Source organism: Poecilia reticulata, chromosome 9 (genome assembly GCF_904066995.2).
Source record: "Poecilia reticulata chromosome 9, P_reticulata-male-v2, whole genome shotgun sequence".
NCBI lineage: Eukaryota > Metazoa > Chordata > Actinopteri > Cyprinodontiformes > Poeciliidae > Poecilia > Poecilia reticulata.
This window is the reverse complement of record NC_088838.1, coordinates 8,877,656-8,899,069: the sequence shown is the minus strand read 5'-3', so window position 1 is coordinate 8,899,069 and position 21,414 is coordinate 8,877,656. Positions and strand designations below refer to the sequence as shown.

The following is a 21,414-nucleotide window of genomic DNA, read 5'->3' as shown; positions in this document are numbered from 1 at the left end:
GCCAGACGAAGTAATGAGCAAATGTACTGTTTAATACAAGGAAATGTGTTTTAGAAGATGGAGATTTCTGTACTAAAAATGCTATTTATTTACTTATGATTTTCAATTTGTTGAAAAACTAAGCTATGGTCTTTGGCTGTAATATATTCCTCAAAATTAACTGTGGCATATGCTTAAAATATATAGTACTATTTGGGTAATTAATCCAAATAAGTTTCACATTGTGAATGAAATTAACATTTTGCCAATATTCTAAATATGCAGACGCACCTTATGAATTGATTAAAAATGTCTTCTAAACAGAAGAAATTTTGACTACGGTCTAAGAATTATGAATTTAGACACCAATGAGAATGCATCTTGCAGTCTGTCTTTCTTTTATTTATTACAATACTAATCGAATATAAAAAGTGGATATTATGCAACAGTTTACAGAAACACAATCAAAACAGAGAGTGCTCATGCACTTCTTGATGCGTTTGAGCAAAACAACAACTCCCATACTGGATGACAAAAAAAAGCAGGACAGGTCTCCGCGGCAACCACAGTAGTGCCGCTTCTGTGTGTAGAAACCTTAAACGCATCACACACCAAGGGCCAGACACAAAGTGTGAGAATGAAACGGTGCTAAAGGCGTCGCATGGACGAAGCTACTAGCGGCTTTCTTCATAATCCCTTAATAAATTCTAAAAATGGACGACTACATGAACAAGACAGCAGTAGAAAAGGTTTTGGTGGAAAATAATAAAAAGAAAGTAACTTCCATTATTCTTGCTGAATTGTTCGAGTCTTATACAATTTTTTTTTCTTAAAAAGCACTAACACCAAATTTTAAGGCACTTCCCTGCTCTACAGGTGGGAGTTTAGTTTGTCATCCCTAATGATTTACAGGCACCCTAATTTTTAAAAAGGCCACCATTAGTTTCACAATAAGCACAAACAAATGTTTCTCTTTTAAGGTACAAACTGAGGAGAAATGTTGAGTAAAAACTTAGGGGATGTCTAAGCATTTCTGCACTGAGCTGTACATCATCAGTCCTTTCTCGGTTCCCTTTGAGTTTTTAATGGAAAGGTTTGTATCCTCCTTGTTCAATGAACCAGGAGGATGGATTTCAAGGAACTAAATAGGTAGAAAAACATCAGAGTGAATTTAAACATGCAAACTAAGCGGTGATTGATGCATTATGTGCGAGTGACCAGAAATGTAGTCTATCACCATCTCACCTTCTTCAATTCTGCCAGTTTTTGATAGAACAAAAGAAAACTTGGTGACATGAAACGTAATCATGAGAAGTTCATGTTTTTTCTCAAATGGAATGAAAGCTTACCAGAAAAAAAAACTCTAATCTACTCTGAGTCAGAAAGAAATTATCCCTAATTAGACACAAACAGTTCAAATAAGTCAGAGCATTTCAAACCACAAGTTGATAACAAAAAGTCAACACAATTCATGCTATCTCTTCATCAAACGGTAGGATAAAAAACGCTTGAGACATATTAAGCTTGCTTTTCCCACTCAGGAAATCCAATTGTCAGTAGAAACGGGTCAATTAAATAAACATGAGTGTTTAACTGAATTACATTCCTAACTATCTGCGACCAGAAGCGTCCCCTTCCAGCAGAGACAGTGTGAACTCTTAAGGTCGAAGGGTTCAAGCAGTAACGTGACACCTGCCTGACAAACCAAAACACACAACAGAACAAACACTTCTATCAGATATACAGAAATCATGAGCAAAGTTATTGTGAGTCCACGAAGCTGAGCTTCCCCGAGGTACTTCCATATGGATCCGTGTTTTTGTAGTAAGGCAGAGTTGGTCCAGTTTCTAACAATTTCAACAACAACAACGACAACAACAAAAAAAAACACTTCTACACCCTGTTTTGGAAAAAGTTTTAGAAGGGTATAATCTAGGACATTTCTCAACTAAGAGATCCTGGACCCCTTTCTTCTTTCAGGTTTTAAAGCCCACCGTTGTAGGCATAGTCTGCCTTGTTGTGCATGATCAGTTTGTTATCCACAAAATAAAAACTGTCTGATTTGGTCTCATATGGGTGTTCCACCATTTGGCAAACTGAAACAGGAGAAAAAGAAACACAAAGAGAGTCAACGTGGGGGTAACTGGAGGAAGAGCGGCAATCTGGTATTTCTGACAATGGGACGTAAACTCACTCAGGTCTTCGGGAAGCTGTGGAAACTCGTAAATGTGTTCGCATGTGTTGCGGCTGTTGGGTATACAGAAGCCGAAGTCAAAGTCGAAGTTCTTGAGGAGCCGTCCCTGGAAGTAATGCCTCTCAATCATACGGAAGCTGTTGATGGGCCGGTCGCCCACTGTAAACTCAACGCTGTGGTTGGACAAAGAGACAGCAGAGACCCGTATTTAAGCATGTACGGAAAGCGGTGAGTAACGATGACTGTTGGAGGCCAAGAGTCCAGGGACTTACGTCGCCCCAACAGTGCGCAGTTTTAGAAAGGCTGGTGTGAACTGGTATCTGACGAAACGCCCCGTGCTGGAGTCTGCATCCCCGCTCTCTTCGTCTTTCTCCACATGACCTAAAGCAGAGAATGAATTCACTTGAGGCCATGCAAACATCGTTCACATCACAGAGTGGAACTGGTCAGGTATACGGGGAAGAAGGACGGAGTTAAATGCAGGGCAACCCTGGGAGACAACCTGGACGAGGTCACTTTCCAGTAGGACAACAACCCCACACACTCAGCCAGAGCTTGATTACATTAAAACATATTAATTTATTAAAATTAGCTGTCGTATAAAAAACGGGCACCTCCAGATGTCCAAATTCGGCAGGTATTTAAAAATCTGGTGTAACTGCAGCAAAAAGTGGTTCAACAAAGTATACACACAAATAATGAATGCCATCTTTTTGTTATCTGATTGAATAATAATCTGAAATTATTTAATAACCGATTCAAAATTATGAACTAATTGGTGTCAAGCTGTCACTTAGAATTTAAGGGACAGTTGTGGAAGGTGTATACTCTCTCATCTAAGGTTCTACATTTCACCATATAATGGACCAAAAAACATAAGAAAATAACAAACTTTATGTGCAAAAACTAAGTACATCTCCAAAAAGAAACAAAAACCAAAAGGGGTCTGTAGTTCATTGATGGAAAAAAATAAGACACTGAAAGACTTTTATGCAGTATTTAACAGGGAACACTGCTGTTTTTTTGTTTGTTGTCCTCACAGAGACACATCTAGATGCAGCTCACTCTGTATGAAAGCCCCTCAAAACAACTCCAAAACGTTTGGTTGTAACTTGCACCTAGCGTTTATTAGTAACAAGATGTCCATGGTGGGTCCATTGAATGCACCACTTACCACTGTTTGGAGGTTTGGCGATCTCAAAAAGAACCGTTCCGGTTTCGAGGTCTCTGATTTTGAACCGTGTGAAGTCGACGCTGTAGATATTATCCTCAGGTCTGCACAGGTAGTCTGAAACACCGGAGAAAAGCTGAATCAGGACCACAGATGGGGAAATCCTGTTTTGTCCTTAGCAATAAGCTTTACTTTTTTCCTTTCTTGGGAAACCCACAAACAAAAATGTTCAAACATGTCTTTACTTTGAATATTGAGGTAGTGGTTAAGGACCTCTGCACCTTTTCCCGCAGGGCGGAGAGACCATGGAACACCTTCAAAGAACAGCAAGAGAGAAGGAAAGCAACTCTTTGTGTGGTCCGGGAAAAGTACCCAAATAACAAGAAATGCTGGATTAAAATCCAGTCCAAAGAGCGCCTGATGACTAATGGAAGGATTTACTGTAACTTGGAAGGTTCTGACAAAGACTCATGATGCGACATGGCGGTCACTGCTTGAAGGGGAGATTGGAATAAATCCAAAGAAATCTTTCCCATTTTTGTAGTTCATTTTAACCATGTTTTAAAAGATTTGAAGCAGATGAGCTGTAATTCATATAAGATGCTAAATAGAATTATGCAGGATAGACAACATAGAGCACAATAAATAAATAAAGGCGTTTTATGGGGTCCCTTGGTGAAGATTTTTTTTTTTTTTTAAACTTTGTTTTAGAAAACTAAAGAATTCTGTCTCCTAAGGAACCACTTCTTCTGGTCACTGAACTCTAAATTGGACAAGGACCTATAATTATCTGGCTTGTCAAAAATAAATTGTAAAATAAACCTAAAGCTGATAGAAAAAGCCATATTTGGGTCAGCAAGTCTTCATAACAACCACCAGACATCAACTGACTGCATGTACATGATGCAGGGGGAAAAAAAAGACTTTATTCTAACTTCCTGTCAAATACTCTGACCACAGAGACGTTCAGACTGATGCTGCGGAGACTATTGGAAACTAATATTAATAGTTTCACCAAAAACAAAAACTCTTCAAGTGGGTTTGACGTGAAAGATAAGCACTTTATTCACAGTGTTCAGTATGGTGGAGGATCTATGATGCTGTGGGACTGTTTTGTCAGAGACTCAGATTGAACCCCCCCCCCCAACAAAACAACAACAACAGCAAAACAGTCCAAATCCCACACTGGCAGTAATTATAAAACCCATAATTACTACATTCCTTTCTGGCAATTTTAAGCGAATAAAAGATTGTACTGAAAAAAGTAATTTTTAATATTTCTACGCTTTCAAAGATGACCAGAGGTGGATAGAAAAGCGTTCATTTAACATTAGCAAAAATTAGCAAATTTTTTTCCTAAGCCTACTATTATCAAACCTTATAAAGATAACGATTATTGGGTTCATAGGATACCTTCCGTAACAACCCGCAGACCCAGGACATGGTCCGGGGAAATATCTGGTCCTAAAGCCCGGAGCTCATCCTCTGTGACCGAAGGCCACTTATCCGTGTGGCTGCGCCTTGACTTCAGCTTCCTCAGCATTCCTCCGCCGGTCTTTCTGTCCCGGTTGCTGCTCTCCACCGCCTTGTCTGCGTCCTTCTGCCCCTTCCCGGCTGCCTGTGACGGTTTGTTTCGAGAACTGTTCATATCGCCCACGAAGGCGATAAAGGAGCAGTTTTGTTGTGTTTCAGGCACTTTACAAACTGAAGCTATAATTTCAAGATGGCGTAAAGAGTGAGGGAGATGGAAAGCTGAGGCTGGGATTGGCTGGAAGCGATTGAGGCTGCCATGGTTACCAAAAGGGGTGTCAATGGTATAAGGTTCAGATCGCCCCGTTTGTATTTCGACTCTGTATACCTAGAGTTGAGAAAACTAATCATATTCTATATGTTTTGATACACGTTTAGCGTTCACTTCTCGTCTGAATATGACCTCAGACGGTTTTTCGACTCCTGGCCGCCTATGAATGGTCTCAAAAGCATTCTATATTTCCCAATGATGTCCGCATGGTGGCGCTAGCGCGACAGCTTGACACAAGTTTTGTTGACGGAAGTTCCTGCGAAAAAATAGAAGCAACGATGGTGCGGGTGAAGTCGAGGTAAAACACGTGCTTTTAGTTACCTTTGTGTGTTTGAAATACATCTCTGATGTTCTCTGTTTATATCGGCAGGTATTTGTTGTGTGAGATAAATGTATCTGACAGGCGCGAACTGCTGAAGCTGGACGATCGAGCTGTAGCGGGGACCGTGAAGGCAGCAGTGGCCCGCACTCACGGTGACTACGGGGCAGCTCTTTGCAGCATCCGATTCTGCGGTAAGCTCAGTGCATGGAGAGTGGTCGGACTATTTCCTTGATTAGACCGCATACGGCAGTAAAATAGCACTTAACATTGACCGTTTATGTAAATGCGAAATCCTCGTCAGTAGGAATTGGTAGATAAGTACAACGGGATAAAATTGATACAATTGAAATCAGGATTCATATCATGCTCTAAACAGGAGCTGTTCAGCTAAAGAGCATCAAAATTATTAAATTTTAAATTATAATTAGGGGATTTATGCTTTCGCGTCCACCTGAATAATATGTAGTTGCGACCTTGCAAACAAGACATGCAAAAGGTCAAAAAGTTCAAATCAGCAATAAGTCCAACCGACGATAAACCATTCCATATGGAGGTATAGACAATAATTGGACTTCCGATGTATTAAAGAAAACATAAAGCTTTGTGTCTGATGAGTTACGCCACTGTGCACAGGGATCACAGCAAAAGTAAAACCGGTTGACTGGTGAAAAGATCCAGCATCTGGTGAATTATATTTTTCCAGTATCAGAATGAACTAATTTGTCTTTCAAATTGTGATTTAATGTCATCAAAGGGGGCATACAGTTGATATAACTGAAGAACGGCTTTCTTTTAAGGGTGCTAGTGTTTTTTTTACTGTATTTTTTCTGAAAATGTACAAAAACATCTGCAGATGAATTTAAGTTTCCTTGAGATTTTTTTTTTTAAAGACTTCGCAAAACACTTTGACAAAAGAGGTACAGCTTGTTCATCCAGAAGAGGTGGAACTTTTACTTGCCTTAATGCTCTGTTCGCCTTTGATTTATGAAGGTACTCCTGAACTCAAAACATTGCTCATGTATTGTCATCGGACTAAAAATGAGGTGGTAGTTAAATTTCCTGGTACAGAAATTTGATTCACTGACACTTTAATAATTTCTCTCTGTCTCTTGTTTTTTTTTTCCTTCAGTGAAATATCTGAATGCCCACACTGGAATTGTGTTTCTCCGTTTCCCCAAAGGATGTTACAAACTCCTCTGGTCTGCTCTGCCATTCATTACAAGCATTGAGTGTCGTGGACAAATAATCCCATGTTTCTTAAACTGTTTGCATGTTGGAGGTGAGGTGTAAAAAGAAAAAAAAAACACAAAATAACACTGAAATACATTAAAATCACCATCGAATTTAGAGTGGCTACTTTTCTACAGGAACAATCAGAACATGTCAGAAGTTTTTGATTCGATACAACACCCAGCAGCTCCACCGAATGCTCCCTAAATGTAAAAATGAAGGTAATGAATTAATTAAATCGATCAATTCTTTCTGGAAAACGTTGGTTTGATCCGATGTCTTTCTTTCTTTTTTTTTCAGAGGAAAAAAGACAGATTCAAAAAGCAATTCTAAGCTTTTCTCTAACAGGTGGAGGCAACAAAGCATTGGAGGATGAGCTGGAGAGTGAAGAGGAGGATGGCGAATAAGGAACCAAGGGAATCTCTCTTTAATTTCGTTTTATAGGGTTTCTCAGTGGCTATGTAAACATCGCACTTTGAATAATTAAGGAAACCTAACAGTAGCATGGCTAATATTCTACAATTTCTCCAGAAAGTATGTCAGCATAAAAATATCAGTTACGTGGCATGCTGAAAATAATATTGTAATCTAATTTTACGTTTGACATTTTTATGTAATAAAGGTATTTATGTTTTGTCTATGACATTTTTTTCCTTTAAAGAAGAGGGATGTTAGCAGTGTTTGTCATAGTATATAGTTATTTATTTTTTTACATTATTTTCTTCACAAACTCACAAAAACCAGCTGTAGATTCAATGGCATTTACTCTCAAATACAGCAGTAGAAGCAAACGGCTAGATTTTGTTGTAGCAATAGAAAACAACATAAGATTTTGGCATTCCTGGACAATAATTATAAAAGTCTTAACGTGATTTTTAAAAAATAGATTTATTATGCCTTTGTACACATTCAGTTCTGAGACACAGCTGGTTTCTTTCTAAAACAGCATAATGGCTGGACATTCCCACTGTTTGCATTTAGTCATTTTAAATAATTTAATTGTAGATAGATGAAGGAAAAGAACAAAATCAGTGTACGTGCATTTAATTATTGAGAAACTACCATGACTTCTTTTTAAAATTCCACTTTTTTTAATTTATTTTTTTACATGAAATTCCACATACTGCTGTAATTCTTAACCCTATATCTGGGAGAACCTTGTTTAAGTTGTTTGAACTCTTTCATTATTACACAGTAGATGCTGGCTTGTCTGAATGAGCTATTTTCCAATGGCCATTTTCTGGCAGGTTAATCAACATCTGCCCTAAAAAGCATGTTCTCTTGTCCTTAAAATTTTGCATAGGGGCAAAAAAAAAGAAGAAAAAAACCTGACCTTCATCATACTATATTTGTTAAAGCAACAGGAAGTCATACATTAGTGAAATAAGGTTTCCAGATGGTAGTCACCTTTAAAAAGTAACAATGAAATTACGAGACTATTCATTTTACAGGAATATTTATGGTTGCCTTTAACTTATGACAACTGTGGTTGTGTTAAAAACATTCATAATTTTTTTTTAGATTTTTACCTGTACTGAGTACATGGACCCTGAATTAGGAGTTTTTAGGGGTTTAAATGTAAATTTCCAGACAAAATCTGTTTATACATATTTAACCAGTTATAACGGTGGAGGCGGTGGATACAAATATTATAATTCCTATGGGGGGCCGGCAGGTTAGGAAGTTTGTAAGTCCAACAGATTTGTAATTTCTACATTTTCTCAAAGATTGGGGGGCTTTCAGATCGTTAGTGGATTTCTACTACATTTCCCAGAGTTGCTCGCTCATATCTTTGCTAACTAGGCTGGCAGCGTTACAAGAAACATCCGGGTCTCTCAGGTTCCTGTCTGGCGACCCGTCGCCATTAGTGCACGCTCTTTACTACGGATCTCGTTTTTAGGCTAAAATTCCCATATTGGGTTGTTTTCCAGCTTCTGGAAAACATTTAGCGCCTTGTTAAGGGCACGTTGTTTTCCTTAACGAGCAAAAAACCGACAGTCAGAGGGGGTTTTGGCCCCGTTTGGCGAGCTTTCGTCCTCTCCTCTGCCAGGCTTCACGACTTGAGACGCCATAACCGTGTCTCTTTATTTTTCTCTGGTTTGTTTTATGGTCAAGATGTCGCCGTGATGGGGTCTCCGCGTTTGACAGAAATGAATCAGGGCCTTCGCCGCCTGACCCGCACTCACTGCAACCCGCTATTGTCCTCCGTTTCCCCGTTTAATGCTAGAGAGCTCGGCGGCTCTCTGCCAGAAGCTCGACCCGAACAGCGCTCACCGCACGGAGACAAACATGGAGAAAAACCCCAACAGCAGCACCAGCAACAAGGTTCCGCCCCGTTCCAGCTCCACAGGCCCACCGCCTGGAGAATCTAAGCCCAAAACAGGTACAAATACACTCAAAAATTCTTCCTTGTGTTTGTAAAGCTGTTGGATATTTGCAGCTAAACTGCCCCAACTCCCCGTGGCCTGTTGGGGCCTAGCAGCAGCTTGTTTATCAGGAGCGACTGACGTCGCCATCAAAACATTTGAGCCAGCAGCAGTCAGTCAGAGCTGCAGCTGACACATGCATACAGCTTTTTTACATGTAATATTATATACCCCGGATTAATATACCACAACTCTCCCATACGTGACAGCTAAAACTCCACCAGTTCAACTTCTTAATCGTTGAAAGTTAATTTAATTTTGAATGGAAGCCAGTATAAATTGACCTTTATTCACGGTGCACTTTACACACCCAAAGTGACCTGAAAGGGCTGGACAAGTCCATAAAATTAGACATAACCAATAAAACACAAACACCTAGAATAAAACAGACAAAAAAGAGAGAAAGATATTTATATTTTTACCTTGTATATTAATATTTATTTATTTTAGTTGAACATTTTGTAACCAGTCTTTGCTTCATTAAATGATTAGCAGCTTACAGTTACCTGAAAGAAAATCCAAACTACTGTAGGACAGCAGCTTCCTTAATTAGCTACATTAAAAATAAATGCATTTGAACAACAATGATACGACTGTCTTAATTCATTGTAGAAAAGGGACAGTTCCTGTTGCTCATGCTAAAATATTATTAGTTAACTTTTTTTAAAATGTTACATGTTTGTTATACCAGTATTATTGTATTCAATACAAATATGTATTAAGTTACTGCAGCTTAGTTGTAGTAGCTTTTTTTTTAAGTAAAACTTTTTCATTAAAGCCTCTTTGTTGACACAAAAGTAATGATTTTATTTAAATTTTTTCATTTTAATTTACTCACCATTTTGGATCAGTTGTTTTAACGAACCCGGAACAGAAAGATATTAACACAGTTTTGTTAAGTGTTTGTCTCAGATCATATCGTCATGACAGTGCTCAGCCACATTTTTGTATTTTGGACATTTTGCAGATCTTGTGAAGTCGTTATAAATTTTGTAGTAATTTTCTAGATTCTTAATTTGTTTGCCATTCAGCTCTTTACTAGCTTGTATTACAAGCTACTACTAGCTTGTAATAGCTGTAAAATGACCTGCTTTTGCTGGGTGAGTAGTTGGGCAATCTGCTTCTGAAGATTTCCTGCAGTCAGAAAATGTTTAAAAAAGAGATTAGCTTAATAAGACTGATTGGTGGTGCTCATTTAATTTCAGTGCTAGAACTGTGTTGAATTTGTTCTTGTCGTAAATTAAGGAACCAGCTGAGCAGTGTGCAGCAAGAGGTGGGGAAGGAGCAGATTGACGAGAGTATTAGTATTTTATTTTATTTTAGTTTAGTTTTTTTAGTTTTCTTTCATTTCTGCAGACTTTGAGGTCTTCTAAATCGATGATGCCACCAGGAGTCCTGGGGTTTAAATTGCAAGAAAGGGAGCTTAATACATTAAGTCGCCCCACAGTTAAAATGCACTGTAGTTATGAAAATAACTATGTACATTGCCTCATCTAATCTATTTTATTATTTCTATCTCAGAAGGTAAAAATAATGGGGGCTCTAAGCGCTACAACCGGAAGCGGGAGCCCTCCTTTCCCAAAGCTGAAAATTTCCCCGGCCCTCGCCGCACCAATTCACAGAAAAGCAAGAATTTCGACAAGAGACCTCCTCAGAGAGGCGGGGGGCGACAGTATGGAGTCACGGGCGGAGGACGACGTGAGGAGGTTCGTATTCTCCATCATCATCTTCGCTTTGTTGGGGGGTCGGGGGGAGGCAGATTCTTTGAGACTAACTTTCTCATTTGTGCATCTGCAGGTAGCAGAGACCCGCCGGGCCGAGTTTAGCCCGGCTCAATTTGCTGGACCCAAAAAAATCAGCCTGAATCACCTGCTAAATTTCACCTTCGAACCTCGCGGAGGCAACGACGGCGTCGGAGACGGCGGCCACTCCTACTGGGGCCGCAGGAACAAGTGGGGCCACAAGAACAAGCCCTTCAACAAGGAGCTTTTCCTCCAGGCCAAGTAAGCAGACCCTGAAGTAGTCGAGTAGAGTTGAAAATTATTTTAGTTATCGATTAATCACAATTAATCAGATTAAACGTTTCAGCCCTGCAGTCAAGAGGTTAGAAGTAGAAAACTCATGTTGAACTCGTGATGTTTTTGTGTTTCAGCTGCCAGTTTGTGGTGACTGATGACCAGGACTACAAGGCTCACTTCACTGACCCAGACACTCTGGTCAACTGGGACTGTGTACAGCAAGTGGTAAGTATGGATCCATTCCGAGCTTATGTCCACAAGAGGTTAAATTGCGTAACGACGGCTGTTTTCTGTGCATCGGCAGCGCATCTACAGCCACGAGATGCCGTCTTGCCCCATCTGCCTCTATGCTCCTGTGGCGGCTCGCATCACACGGTGTGGACACATCTTCTGCTGGCCGTGCATGCTCCACTACCTGTCTCTTAGCGACAAGAGCTGGTCCAAGTGCCCCATCTGCTACGAGGCCGTGCACACAGCTGACCTGAAGAGGTAAACGAGGAGAGAGAGGCTGCAGACGGGATGCAGTTAATGTTACTTTTGAAACAATTGAGTAGTTGTTAAATCAGAAGTAGCTTAGCTTCTTTGCATGTTCAGACAGTGTCAATATATAAACTGGGGTTTTTTGTTGTTGTTGCTGTTGCAGTGTGGTTGCCATGGAAACCAAGCAGTATGTGGTTGGGGACGAAATCACCATGCGTCTGATGCGGAGAGAAAAGGGGGCTCTGGTGGCTATGCCAAGCTCCCAGTGGGTGAAGGTGGAGGAACCTGTCCGCTTTGGAGGCAAGTGGCTTTTCTTAGCGTGTTTTCACACTTGATAGTCCGGTAGACTTGGTTCAGTCGGGGAACAAAGTTGCAACATTTGTTGCGTTTTCAGCTGGTGTGATCCGCTTTCACACTGCTCTGTGTCAAACGAACCAAAACCCTTTGAAAAACGTGTTCGTCTGTTCACCTGTGGTGGCGCTGCACCAAGAACTACTGAAGGAAACGACATGAAAACCTCACAAGTGCAACTTCCTTCTTCATTAAATGTAAACAAAAATGAAGTGGCGTCAGATTTTTAGCAGTTGTAGGATTTCTCTTTTGTTTTTGTTAAAAGGTCTCAAGACATTTCTCTTGCTAATGCTAGAGCATGGGTTTGTTTCGGTTGCATTTACCCAGAATGCTCTGCGCTCCGGTCCTCCTGGCGATCACATATGCATTTTAACCACGCTGGAGTTCACTTCAACCAAACCAAGACCCGTGTTCGCTTTTCTGACCCGCGTCAGAGCACGATCACACATTCACTCCTTCCCAGACGAATTGGACTTAAAAAAAACAAACAGTTTAAATTTCCTTCTTTGTGCAGTCTGGACTGAGGGAAACTTTTCTATTGTCACTAACTTCATAGCAATACTTGTGATGATTGAACAGGTTGGAAGGCTTCTTATTTGTCATCAGAGAGTGATGGTGACTTCTCTTTATTTATGTTTTTTTTTTTGAAGATGCTTCTTTGAGTCAGTATTCCAAGCTGCTGCTGACATCCCCATCGCAGGTCCTGAATTTGGTAACAGAGGAGAAGGGAATCCTGCAGGCTCAGCTGAGTCTGGAGGAGGAACCTGAGGGCTGCTTCATCCAGAGCGCCCTCTGTCTTTTACAGGTAGAACCGTTTTCCTGATGATGTGTTTCAAGGAGCAGCAACTAAAGAATATAAAATTATATAAACACACAAGCACATAACTGTTTGAATGTTCTTGATGATAGGAGCAGGAGGAAACTCTGCTGAAGCATCAAGTGGCTAATGCAGAAACCCCTGACCTGTCCCCACTGACTCTTAACGATCCTCCTTCCCCTCTGGAGGAGGTGGTGACCACTACCGTCAGCGCCAAGGTAACTCTAAAACTGCCTGTCTTGTGATGGATCAGAATACGTGCCTTGCATTTTAATTTTCTTTTATCTACAGTTTTTAGTAAGGTTGCAAGTTATCGATAAATGAGTTAATCTAAAGTTGATCGACTAATGACGAAATGAAACCTGAGTTTTGTCTTGTATCAACAGAAGGGGTTAAATTTTTCTTAATATGCTTATTTAAAAAAAAATATTATTTTGTATCAGCTGTATTAAATACTAAAAGATTTTCATATTTTCTCACATTATTAAACTTTCACATTTATAAAATGTGTTAAAGCAGCGGTGCCCAATACGTCGATGGACCGGTCGATCGCGGAAAGGTTTAGAGTTGAACTCGGCAGGTGACAAACTGATCGCCGCCAGGACGCTGAGACCAGCACTCCCTCTTCTGATAGGCTTATCAAAAATATTCACTAAGATCCCAAACGTTTGTAGCTTCATTAAAAAATAATAATTATAAAAAGTCAACGAAACATGTTAAAATTAATCTCAGTAATTATTGTTTCAACAAAGCGTCGCGCATTTCAGTGCGTTTCGGTTCCATTAACAAAAAAAAGAGGAAAAAAAGGCGACTCAAAGACCGACTGATGAGCAGAGCAGGACTTTAAAATTAACTACTCAACCACCGCTGTGTTCATGAGAGGCTGATTAATAATCGAGAAATAAATATCAAGTCTGGAAACCTGACATCGTAACGAACTGAATGTTGTGTTTTTAATGTAATCTTAGCTCGCTTGAGGGGCGCAGGCGTTTGGCACGGCAACGGGTGTGCTTAAACGACAAAGAGAGAGAGAGAGTGGTTTTGAGTTGATCGTCTTTTCGGATTGTTTTACCTTTGTTTACCTTCTCTGTGGCTCATTACACCTGCTGTAGTTTCTGAACGTTCAATAAACGACAAACTTGGACTAATTACCTCGTTCGTTTGTGAGCATACATCATCGTTTGTGAGCATACATCATCAAATAGGACAAAAATATATCTAATTAAGTTTTAACAAATTCTACCGCAATAATTATGTGAAATTAAATTAATTATTTCCCGACGTCAGCTTTCACCTTTACTGGGCTCTTTGGTTCCTCCTATCAGTCTGTTGTTTCTCATATTGAGGTCATCTAACCAAATTTCAGATCTACCATGACTGACTGACCTGCTGGCATCAGGTTTGCAACCAGCTTCTGACTGAGAAACCAGTAACCTGCTCCCAGTGTCAGAATCTCACTGAGGAAGAAACTGGATTAGGTTTTCTGTCACTTTATTATTTCTGATATAGCTGATGTATATTTGAATATAAAATAAGTCAATAGAGTTTAATTTGCAATTTTTATGTCTTTGTGTCATGAGGTAGATCTCAGGCGGCCGGTGAGAGAAAAAGTAGATCTTGCTCTCAAAAAGTTTGGGCACCCCAGTGTTAAAGTTTCAGTTTTGTAATTTTCAGTTGACACGCTTAAGAATGACCAACAGCGCCCTCTGCTGGATGTCGGCCAAACTACAACTCTAAAAGAAGGCCAAAGAGGACTTTATTAGTTAATCGACTGGAACTAATTTTAATCTAATAAACCTTTAACTGACAATTAATCACAGGTTGATTGATTGTTTGCATTTGTAAATTCTACATTAAGACTCCGTCCCTCATTTCTCTTGCAGCCCGTGCTGCAGTACTCCTCGGCTTTTGACGACGAGGTGGCGGAGTTCCCAGAGGACACAGCTGCAGAGCTGCCAGGTAGTCCCGACGCTGTCCTGGAGAGCGTCCTGGAGGAGCCCCCCGAGGCTGAGCCGGAGCCCCAGCTGGAGGAAGAGAGCCCAGCCAATCAGACGGAGTCCGCTCGCCCCTCTGCTGCTGTGGTGCACGGACCGTACTACTATTTCTACCAAGGTGTGCAATTCCCTCCCCTGTCCAACATCATGTGTGTAGAGATTATCTTCATCATTTGTTATCATTGTTTTTCAAAATTTTGTTTAAAAAAATTACAAGAAATTAGATTGAGTGCTTTAGAGTTTGGTTTTAAGTAATTCCATTTATTTTTCTGTCTCTTCCAGCTGACGACTGCCAGCAGATGTTCCTGCATCCCATCAACGTGCGCTGCCTTCTGCGTGAATACGGCAGCTTGGAGGCTTGTCCCGACTCCATCACTGCCACAGTGGTGGAGATAGTAGGACACACAGTCAATGAGGTCAGCAAAAAAAATTTAAGAAATACTTGTGGAAAATAAGTATTAAAAAGTAATAAATAGATTTAAAGCTCTTCTTGCACCTTCTGTGCATTTACTTTGTCAACATGTTGGCTTTAGGTCTACAAATAAAACTGTTTCGTTGGTTTATTTCAGGAGATCCGTCGTCGGCATCGCTATCTGGCTCACCTGCCGCTCACCTGCGAATTCAGCATCTGCGAGTTGGCCCTGCAGCCGCCGATCCTGTCCAAAGAGACTCTGGACACGTTTGCTGGTTTGAACACTTATTAAAAAATAAATAAAAAATGTATTTACTGTTTTAACAGTCTTCATCCTCAGCTTGTAAGACTTTTTTTTTTTTTTAACACCTAAGTTATCCGTCAAACTTTTAGATGACTTGGAGAAGAGAAAGCGCCTGAGGCAGAAGAAGGCGAGGGATGAAAAACGCAGGGAGAAACGCATTGAAATGGAGGAGAACAAGAAGCAGGGGAAATGTAAGAGAAGCCGCTTTAAACTCGTAGAACTCGCTGTGCTATTCCGGGTTGACGTTTCTTTTTGTCCTGTCAGATCCCGAGGTACATATTGGACTGGAGAACCTTCATCATTTCCCAGCATTCGGCTCCCCGCTCCACTACAGCAGCCCGCCAATTCAGCCCGATTTTACTTTAGCTCCCCCATCCCTCCTCAGCACCAGCCCTTCCTCTGGTAAGATTCCCATTTAGGTTTTATCCTTGTCGGAAATTTATAAAATTCCTTCTAAATTCCCCCTCTTCCTCCTTCGTTTCAGATGGGATTAGATTCCCGAGCCTGAGTGTGTCCTCGCCTACTGTGGGTAGCGTGGAGGACGATTCCCACTGCATGTCCTTTGCACAGGTGTGTGTTCAGCGGACATTTGTAGATCAACCAATGACGACAAAGTGATTAACTCCATGTGTTAATTCTGTGTAGATGCTGAAAGACGGGAAAGCCAGAGTTGATGCTGGGCTCAGGGTCAATCCAAAGAAAGGTGACACAAACCAAAGAATCATTTAACTAATTATTGATGTTTAAAAAAAGAGTAGTTATAGCCCTTTAATATTTACACATTTCCCACTCAGCCATTTTGATTCAGGTTTGTTGGAGCAGATGTGCATTAAAAGTTGCAGGACTGGAGCTGGAGGCGCCCTCCCTGTGTTTAGATTAACATAACCCAGTGCACAACTGTGAAGGTTTTGAACAAACTTTGCAGAACCAAGCAAACACTCCAACTCCAGTTGCAATTAAAATTTTACTAGAGAAAATTTAAGGCAAATCTGTGTTAGTTTTTAAGTTTTCTTTTCTTTTTTCTTTTTTTTTTTATAAAAATGTTATCATTTTTCTTCCAATTTGAAATGTTGCACTGCTTCACATAGTTACTGTATCACATTGAATCCTAATGGAAATACGTTGAAGGTTGCAGTTAGAAAAGGCAAAACGTGAATCGGTCAAGGACCTGATATTCATGTTTCGACTGATAGGATTGTTTCCAGCGAACATTTTGTAATGATTTCACTAATATCTATGAATGGTCGGTCTGGGTTGTTGGAATAACTTATGTTAAATGCAACAATGGTGGTTTGATGAGTTTGAGTTGAAACAGTTTGAGGTGAAAGCAAAACGTCATGAACTTGTATATATGCTGTTTGTTCATATCCTTTCAGGAGAATTTCTGACTACGGATTGCGTTTTCTCCCGTGCAGACAAGCTGCTTGCCCCCCCAGCGGCAGACAGCGACGGTGAGAGCGACGGCTCGGATCGCGTTCCCGTGCCCAGCTTTCAGAATTCCTTCAGTCAGGCTTTCGAGAAGGCCCTTCTGCAGCTGGACAGCGGTCCCGCCGCCCCGCCGCAGCCTGTGGTAGAACCAGGTCAGCAACCGTGCCATCGTCCCAACGATCCGATTGGCTGTCAGTCGACTCACTCTCTCACTCTCTCGTAATCTTGTGTTTCAGATGAAAAGGGAGGGAAGAAGAAAAAGAAGAAACAGAAACTTCTCTTCAGCACATCCATGGTTCACACAAAGTAGAAAGAAAAAAAAAAGTTCATTTAATGATTTTGTTTCTTCGGATCTTCCCGCTGCTTGTGTTTTATTTTCCTCCCCAGACATGTTGGAAATCTAAGCTATGAAAATAGGATTTACCGTGTAGCCAAAGCTCACATTACTTCAGATCCCGTTGCTGCTGCTGCTGCTTTAGTTGTCTTCCCATCTGTTTCATTTCCAATAAGTTTTGTCTTTTTTTGTCTAACCGGACCCATCACACTGAAAGCTTTCTGGGTAACCGCGCAGGGTAAACGAATATAACAAGTTGCTGTCTTCTAATATTTGTTCAAGCTTTCAGACATTTCATATCTTCCAAGTACATAGTTTGACACAGCTTCCTGAGTATTGCACCTCTGACGTATTACTAATAATATAGGCCAGGTCATGTGGAGGTGCTTCATACTAGAGTAGCAGTCAGCCAGCTGCAGGTATGTTGCACCTACACCATATCATCCTGGACGCCTGCCTTCCAAATAGTTTTATAAAAGGTGGAGCTGTTGCATTTTCTAGCTCTATCATAAGGACATGTTTTAGAACAAGAAAGGAAACAGTATTGTTAACTAAAATAATATCAGTTCTGTTCGCTCTATAAGGCATCTCTGCTTGTTGAAAGCTGAAACACGCGCTTTCTTTTTTCTTCAGTTTGTCCTGCTTCATTTTCTTATTGGGAATGTTTACCCTAACTTTCTCATTATCCCCAGTTGAAATTTGTTTGTTTGTGTCGGAGGATGTGCAGAGCTGGAGGATTGCTGAGATGTGGGCTCATGCTAAAGATGAAGTGGATTGGATTATTTTTATTTTTATTTTTTTGGAGGATTCCTCAGTTCACCTATATTTTTGAGCAGGTTTATGGGACAGACAGCATATTTAGTATGTTGTAACAAATAAAGATTTATGCACAGTTATAACCGTGTACTGTAATTTCTGAAATCATATTGATGCAGTACTTTTCTTGTTCCACAAGAGGGCAGTGCTGATAACGCCCGCAGTGTACCAGGCAAAGCTGTGACTGGCTGTTCACCAGTCTGGAAAACTGCTGCAAAGTAGTAAATTAAAATCCAAGTTATTCTTTGAGACTTAATTTTTGCGTACCATTGATGATTTTTTTTTTACTAGAGTAAATTGTTAATCTGTGTCAAATTTATCATCCAAATCCAAATGTATGTAAAGTTATTTATTTTCCGTTCGTTGGAAACCGGAAGTTAGAAGCAAACACTTCACACTTTGGGATTATTGGATACGTTTTATTCGCGTACCTTTTAAATTGGGTTCTCGGGCAGTCTTACTGTTTTTAATTTTGCATCACTTCGAAGTTCGTCATTTAGTGGGGAATTAAACATTTTTCACAGTCTTTTGTATGCGTTTGGAAGAAAGAGGCATCTGTGTCACTTAAGATTTTCTTTGTGCCTTTAATCAGCCTATTATTCAAAATACATGTTCTTTTAGAAATACGTTATCGCAAATGATTTTTTAAAATTCTGCTCCCCATTATAGTATTAATGTTTTATCGTTTTCAGATTGGTTCAAGATACTTTCCTCTGTTCTGTAAATGTGCCAATTTGAATTTATGTAAAGGGGATAAAAAAAATAAAAAAAAACCCACCTTTACACACGCACACAGACCAAAAAAGAAACTGAAATGAAACGCAGTCAAAACGGCTCTCAGCGTTAGGCTCACAAAAAAGTACGATTCCAGTATGTATAAGTTAGATGGGTAGTTATCTTGGATAATTGATGACTAAAATTGTAATCGTTCTAATATATAATCTTTCAAATATAATTTTTGTGTTTCCTAAACTTAAGGTCAGCGGTACACTAAAAAAATTTTTATTTGCTAACCATACCTTTCTGTAAACAGCACAGCTGACAGCTATAGCTTGTCAGCTATAGAACATTATAGTGTTTTTGGTTTGTTTTTAATTTTGATAGAAGTTAAGATAAATTATAACCATCCCTCAAAATAAGCCTCTTAGCTCACCTGGCTTAACTGACATCATAAAAGGCTTATTTGAACAACTTTTTCCAGTACTTCTGTATATTTCTTGTTTGCCCTTTATATGCATATTTCTACTCAACTTCCACCTTCACATGTGGTTATTTGAATTCTTATCTCCTGCAGCAAAACCTTTTCATGAAAATGAAGCAATAAAAAACAGGCATGAAAACTTTGTCTAGACCACCAGGGCAGACAGGAATGTACAGATTTCCTTACCAGAAATGTTCAGACTTCATTTACAGTCAAATTATTTTAAAAATCATATGGATTTGATGAAGACGGGTTTTGAAATGAGTGTGAGTGTGTGTGTGTGTCTGGTTGTTTGTTCTGTCTCTGTATTGCCCTGCGACAGACTGGCGACCTGTCCAGGGTGTAACCCGCCTCTCACCCGTAATGTTAGCTGGAGATCGGCACCAGCAACCCTCCCGACCCCAATGAGGGACAAGGGTGTACAGAAAATGGATGGATGGATGGATGGATGGATGGGTTTTGAAATCACAATAACCTGTTTTGCAGAAACGCTCTACTTTCATGGTCCTTTATTTTGAAAGTATTGGCCGGAAAAGGCGGTAGCCCGTGTGTCCAGCTTGATGGATCTTTGTAGCTAACCAGTCAGACTGCTTGTTGGCTGCTCAGCGCTGTCTGGTCGGTCCTGTCAACAACACTGCAACCTGAGACGGGATAGCCAGTCATTTGGCTAGCTGAGTAAACCAGCTAAATTAGCCACACTGCTAGCCTCTGTATTAACTAACTACCGAGGCTCTGGGACAACCGTGCAAAATTGGCTGAATATAACCCAGTTTGGAGTTGATTCGACGGTGGCAGAGGGAAAAAAAATAACACTTCTCCGTTTGGTAAGTTGTCTCCAGAATGGATAAACCAGGCAGAGAAAGAAAGACGGGTTCAGTCAGTGTTTCCATTTTGAAAGTTCAGCTTCTTGAGTTGTTAGCCTTTCGGTTGCTAGCGAGCAATCTGTTGATGCGGTTTATAGGTCCTCCTGTTTTAAGTCTCCATGGTTGCTCATAAGTCCGAGCTCTTCATTAAGTGTGAACAAGTTTTTTTCCCCCCCCAGTGAAATTCTGTCCTGTTCGGTGCACGGCCAAAATTTGTGTTTCGGTAAATTCGACCGGATACTGTCCCCACTGATCCAGATAGTTGGGATGAGCTGGGAGGAAACAAGGAAGAGATGACACTTGTTGAAATGTTTAAACTAAAACAGCTTTTGGCTGTCTTGTACGCCGTTGTTATTGACCAAAATATGAATTAGCAGGCACGGTTTCTGAACGCGTGTGTCATAAAATCTGCATTGACTGGCGTTTACTTACAGCTGCACCAGTCGGACTTTTCCCGACCGATACCAATTTCCTTTTTCTTCCTCTTCCTATTTCCTCCTTTGGGTTTTATCTGGGCAAACTTTTTATGTGTTCCAATTCTGGAATTAATCGCATTAAAGTGAAAAAAAAAATCCACGTCTCTTGCTTGATTTTGTTGTTTGATTTAAGTAGAATTAATGTTATTTATTGTCCAAAGCTTATGTTCTTAAACCTCTCTGATATTTAATAATAGTCCATTCAAATGTCTGACAGATTGATTTTGCTTTCTCTTGCCATTATGAACAGGTTGTACACCTGTATTTGTATGTGAACAAGCATCTTAACTTAAAATTAGCTGCTGATTATTTACGACTTTGACTTATTTAGTTACATTTATTTATGTTAAAACTTTTTCCTCAGTTGACTCTTTCTTTGATCAACAAGACCAAAAATGTTAGTCTGAATACTTTTGCATGCTTATTTGACTTATTTACTTTTTTTTTTTTTTTTTTTACAAAGAATATACCACATATTAACTAATTTGCGGAAATTTTGCGAAAATTATGTACACCAATCAATAATTATCTGGAGATTGAAATGGGCCAATTATTTCTTGATTGGCCTCTGATTGGTAATCAGTTGGACAAACACCGAAAAGTCTTTGTTGTTCATGTTTTTTTGTTCATCAAATGCATCAGAATAAACTACACCAGACATATTTGGCTCTACAGACAACCTTTTTAAAGCAAATCAGATAAAAGTTATAAACATATGCTGTGTACCAGTGGGACGTCTCCTTGCCAATGCTGATTACTGAATCGGTGGCTGACTATTGGAAGCTGAAATACTGAGA

General features: G+C 40.0%; 4 protein-coding genes and 1 long non-coding RNA gene across 6 annotated transcripts in view; 3 read left to right on the top strand and 2 right to left on the bottom strand.

Annotated features, from left to right (window-relative positions):
- Nucleotides 1–360: 360 nt before the first annotated feature.
- unc119b (unc-119 lipid binding chaperone B) lies at nucleotides 361–4,992 on the bottom strand. Its single transcript, XM_008417571.3, has 5 exons — nucleotides 4,758–4,992; nucleotides 3,348–3,461; nucleotides 2,446–2,554; nucleotides 2,174–2,346; nucleotides 361–2,075 (listed from the first exon to the last, which is right to left on the bottom strand). Exons 1-5 carry the CDS (start codon nucleotides 4,990–4,992, stop codon nucleotides 1,963–1,965), a joined length of 744 nt encoding a protein of 247 aa, XP_008415793.1. The 3' UTR covers nucleotides 361–1,962.
- A 27-nt stretch (nucleotides 4,993–5,019) lies between these two features.
- Nucleotides 5,020–7,337, top strand: pop5 (POP5 homolog, ribonuclease P/MRP subunit). The gene is made up of 6 exons (XM_008417569.3): nucleotides 5,020–5,158; nucleotides 5,253–5,443; nucleotides 5,516–5,658; nucleotides 6,597–6,746; nucleotides 6,835–6,918; nucleotides 6,998–7,337. Exons 2-6 carry the CDS (start codon nucleotides 5,352–5,354, stop codon nucleotides 7,102–7,104), a joined length of 576 nt encoding a protein of 191 aa, XP_008415791.1. The 5' UTR covers nucleotides 5,020–5,158; nucleotides 5,253–5,351; the 3' UTR covers nucleotides 7,105–7,337.
- A 1,167-nt stretch (nucleotides 7,338–8,504) lies between these two features.
- On the top strand, nucleotides 8,505–18,160 carry rnf10 (ring finger protein 10). 2 transcript variants are annotated; one of them, XM_008417572.3, is made up of 17 exons: nucleotides 8,505–9,080; nucleotides 10,645–10,829; nucleotides 10,921–11,126; nucleotides 11,276–11,366; nucleotides 11,446–11,630; nucleotides 11,785–11,921; nucleotides 12,623–12,777; nucleotides 12,882–13,007; nucleotides 14,673–14,901; nucleotides 15,066–15,199; nucleotides 15,353–15,470; nucleotides 15,589–15,690; nucleotides 15,764–15,901; nucleotides 15,984–16,069; nucleotides 16,145–16,202; nucleotides 16,876–17,079; nucleotides 17,164–18,160. In XM_008417572.3, exons 1-17 carry the CDS (start codon nucleotides 8,918–8,920, stop codon nucleotides 17,235–17,237), a joined length of 2,391 nt encoding a protein of 796 aa, XP_008415794.1. In that variant the 5' UTR covers nucleotides 8,505–8,917; the 3' UTR covers nucleotides 17,238–18,160. The 2 variants fall into 2 exon arrangements, with proteins under 2 accessions (XP_008415794.1, XP_008415795.1); XM_008417573.3 differs by having other exon boundaries at nucleotides 8,506–9,080; nucleotides 16,915–17,079.
- Nucleotides 18,161–19,745: 1,585 nt separating this feature from the next.
- Nucleotides 19,746–21,414, top strand: part of LOC103469710 (uncharacterized) — a 32,264-nt gene continuing 30,595 nt past the window's right edge. The window contains exon 1 of the mRNA XM_008417575.3: nucleotides 19,746–20,102. The gene's annotated coding sequence lies outside the window, so the exon portion shown is untranslated. The remainder of the gene's footprint in view (nucleotides 20,103–21,414) is intronic.
- Nucleotides 20,314–20,657, bottom strand: LOC145552759 (uncharacterized). Its single transcript, XR_014088852.1, has 2 exons — nucleotides 20,574–20,657; nucleotides 20,314–20,413 (listed from the first exon to the last, which is right to left on the bottom strand). It is a non-coding gene; the product is annotated as an uncharacterized LOC145552759 (long non-coding RNA).

What these genes read in the sequence shown, in the direction of transcription:
- unc119b (XM_008417571.3), bottom strand. Translation starts at nt 4,992, where the DNA reads ATGAACAGTTCTCGAAACAAACCGTCACAGGCAGCCGGGAAGGGGCAG. An exon ending in CGCCAAACCTCCAAACAGTG is followed by an intron (nt 2,555 to 3,347) that starts GTAAGTGGTGCA and finishes TCTCTGCTTTAG; the next exon opens with GTCATGTGGAGAAAGACGAA. An exon ending in CTGCGCACTGTTGGGGCGAC is followed by an intron (nt 2,347 to 2,445) that starts GTAAGTCCCTGG and finishes GTCCAACCACAG; the next exon opens with CGTTGAGTTTACAGTGGGCG.
- pop5 (XM_008417569.3), top strand. Translation starts at nt 5,352, where the DNA reads ATGGTGGCGCTAGCGCGACAGCTTGACACAAGTTTTGTTGACGGAAGT. An exon ending in ATGGTGCGGGTGAAGTCGAG is followed by an intron (nt 5,444 to 5,515) that starts GTAAAACACGTG and finishes TTATATCGGCAG; the next exon opens with GTATTTGTTGTGTGAGATAA. An exon ending in AAACTGTTTGCATGTTGGAG is followed by an intron (nt 6,747 to 6,834) that starts GTGAGGTGTAAA and finishes ACTTTTCTACAG; the next exon opens with GAACAATCAGAACATGTCAG.
- rnf10 (XM_008417572.3), top strand. Translation starts at nt 8,918, where the DNA reads ATGCTAGAGAGCTCGGCGGCTCTCTGCCAGAAGCTCGACCCGAACAGC. An exon ending in GCGCCCTCTGTCTTTTACAG is followed by an intron (nt 12,778 to 12,881) that starts GTAGAACCGTTT and finishes TCTTGATGATAG; the next exon opens with GAGCAGGAGGAAACTCTGCT. An exon ending in GAACAAGAAGCAGGGGAAAT is followed by an intron (nt 15,691 to 15,763) that starts GTAAGAGAAGCC and finishes TTGTCCTGTCAG; the next exon opens with ATCCCGAGGTACATATTGGA.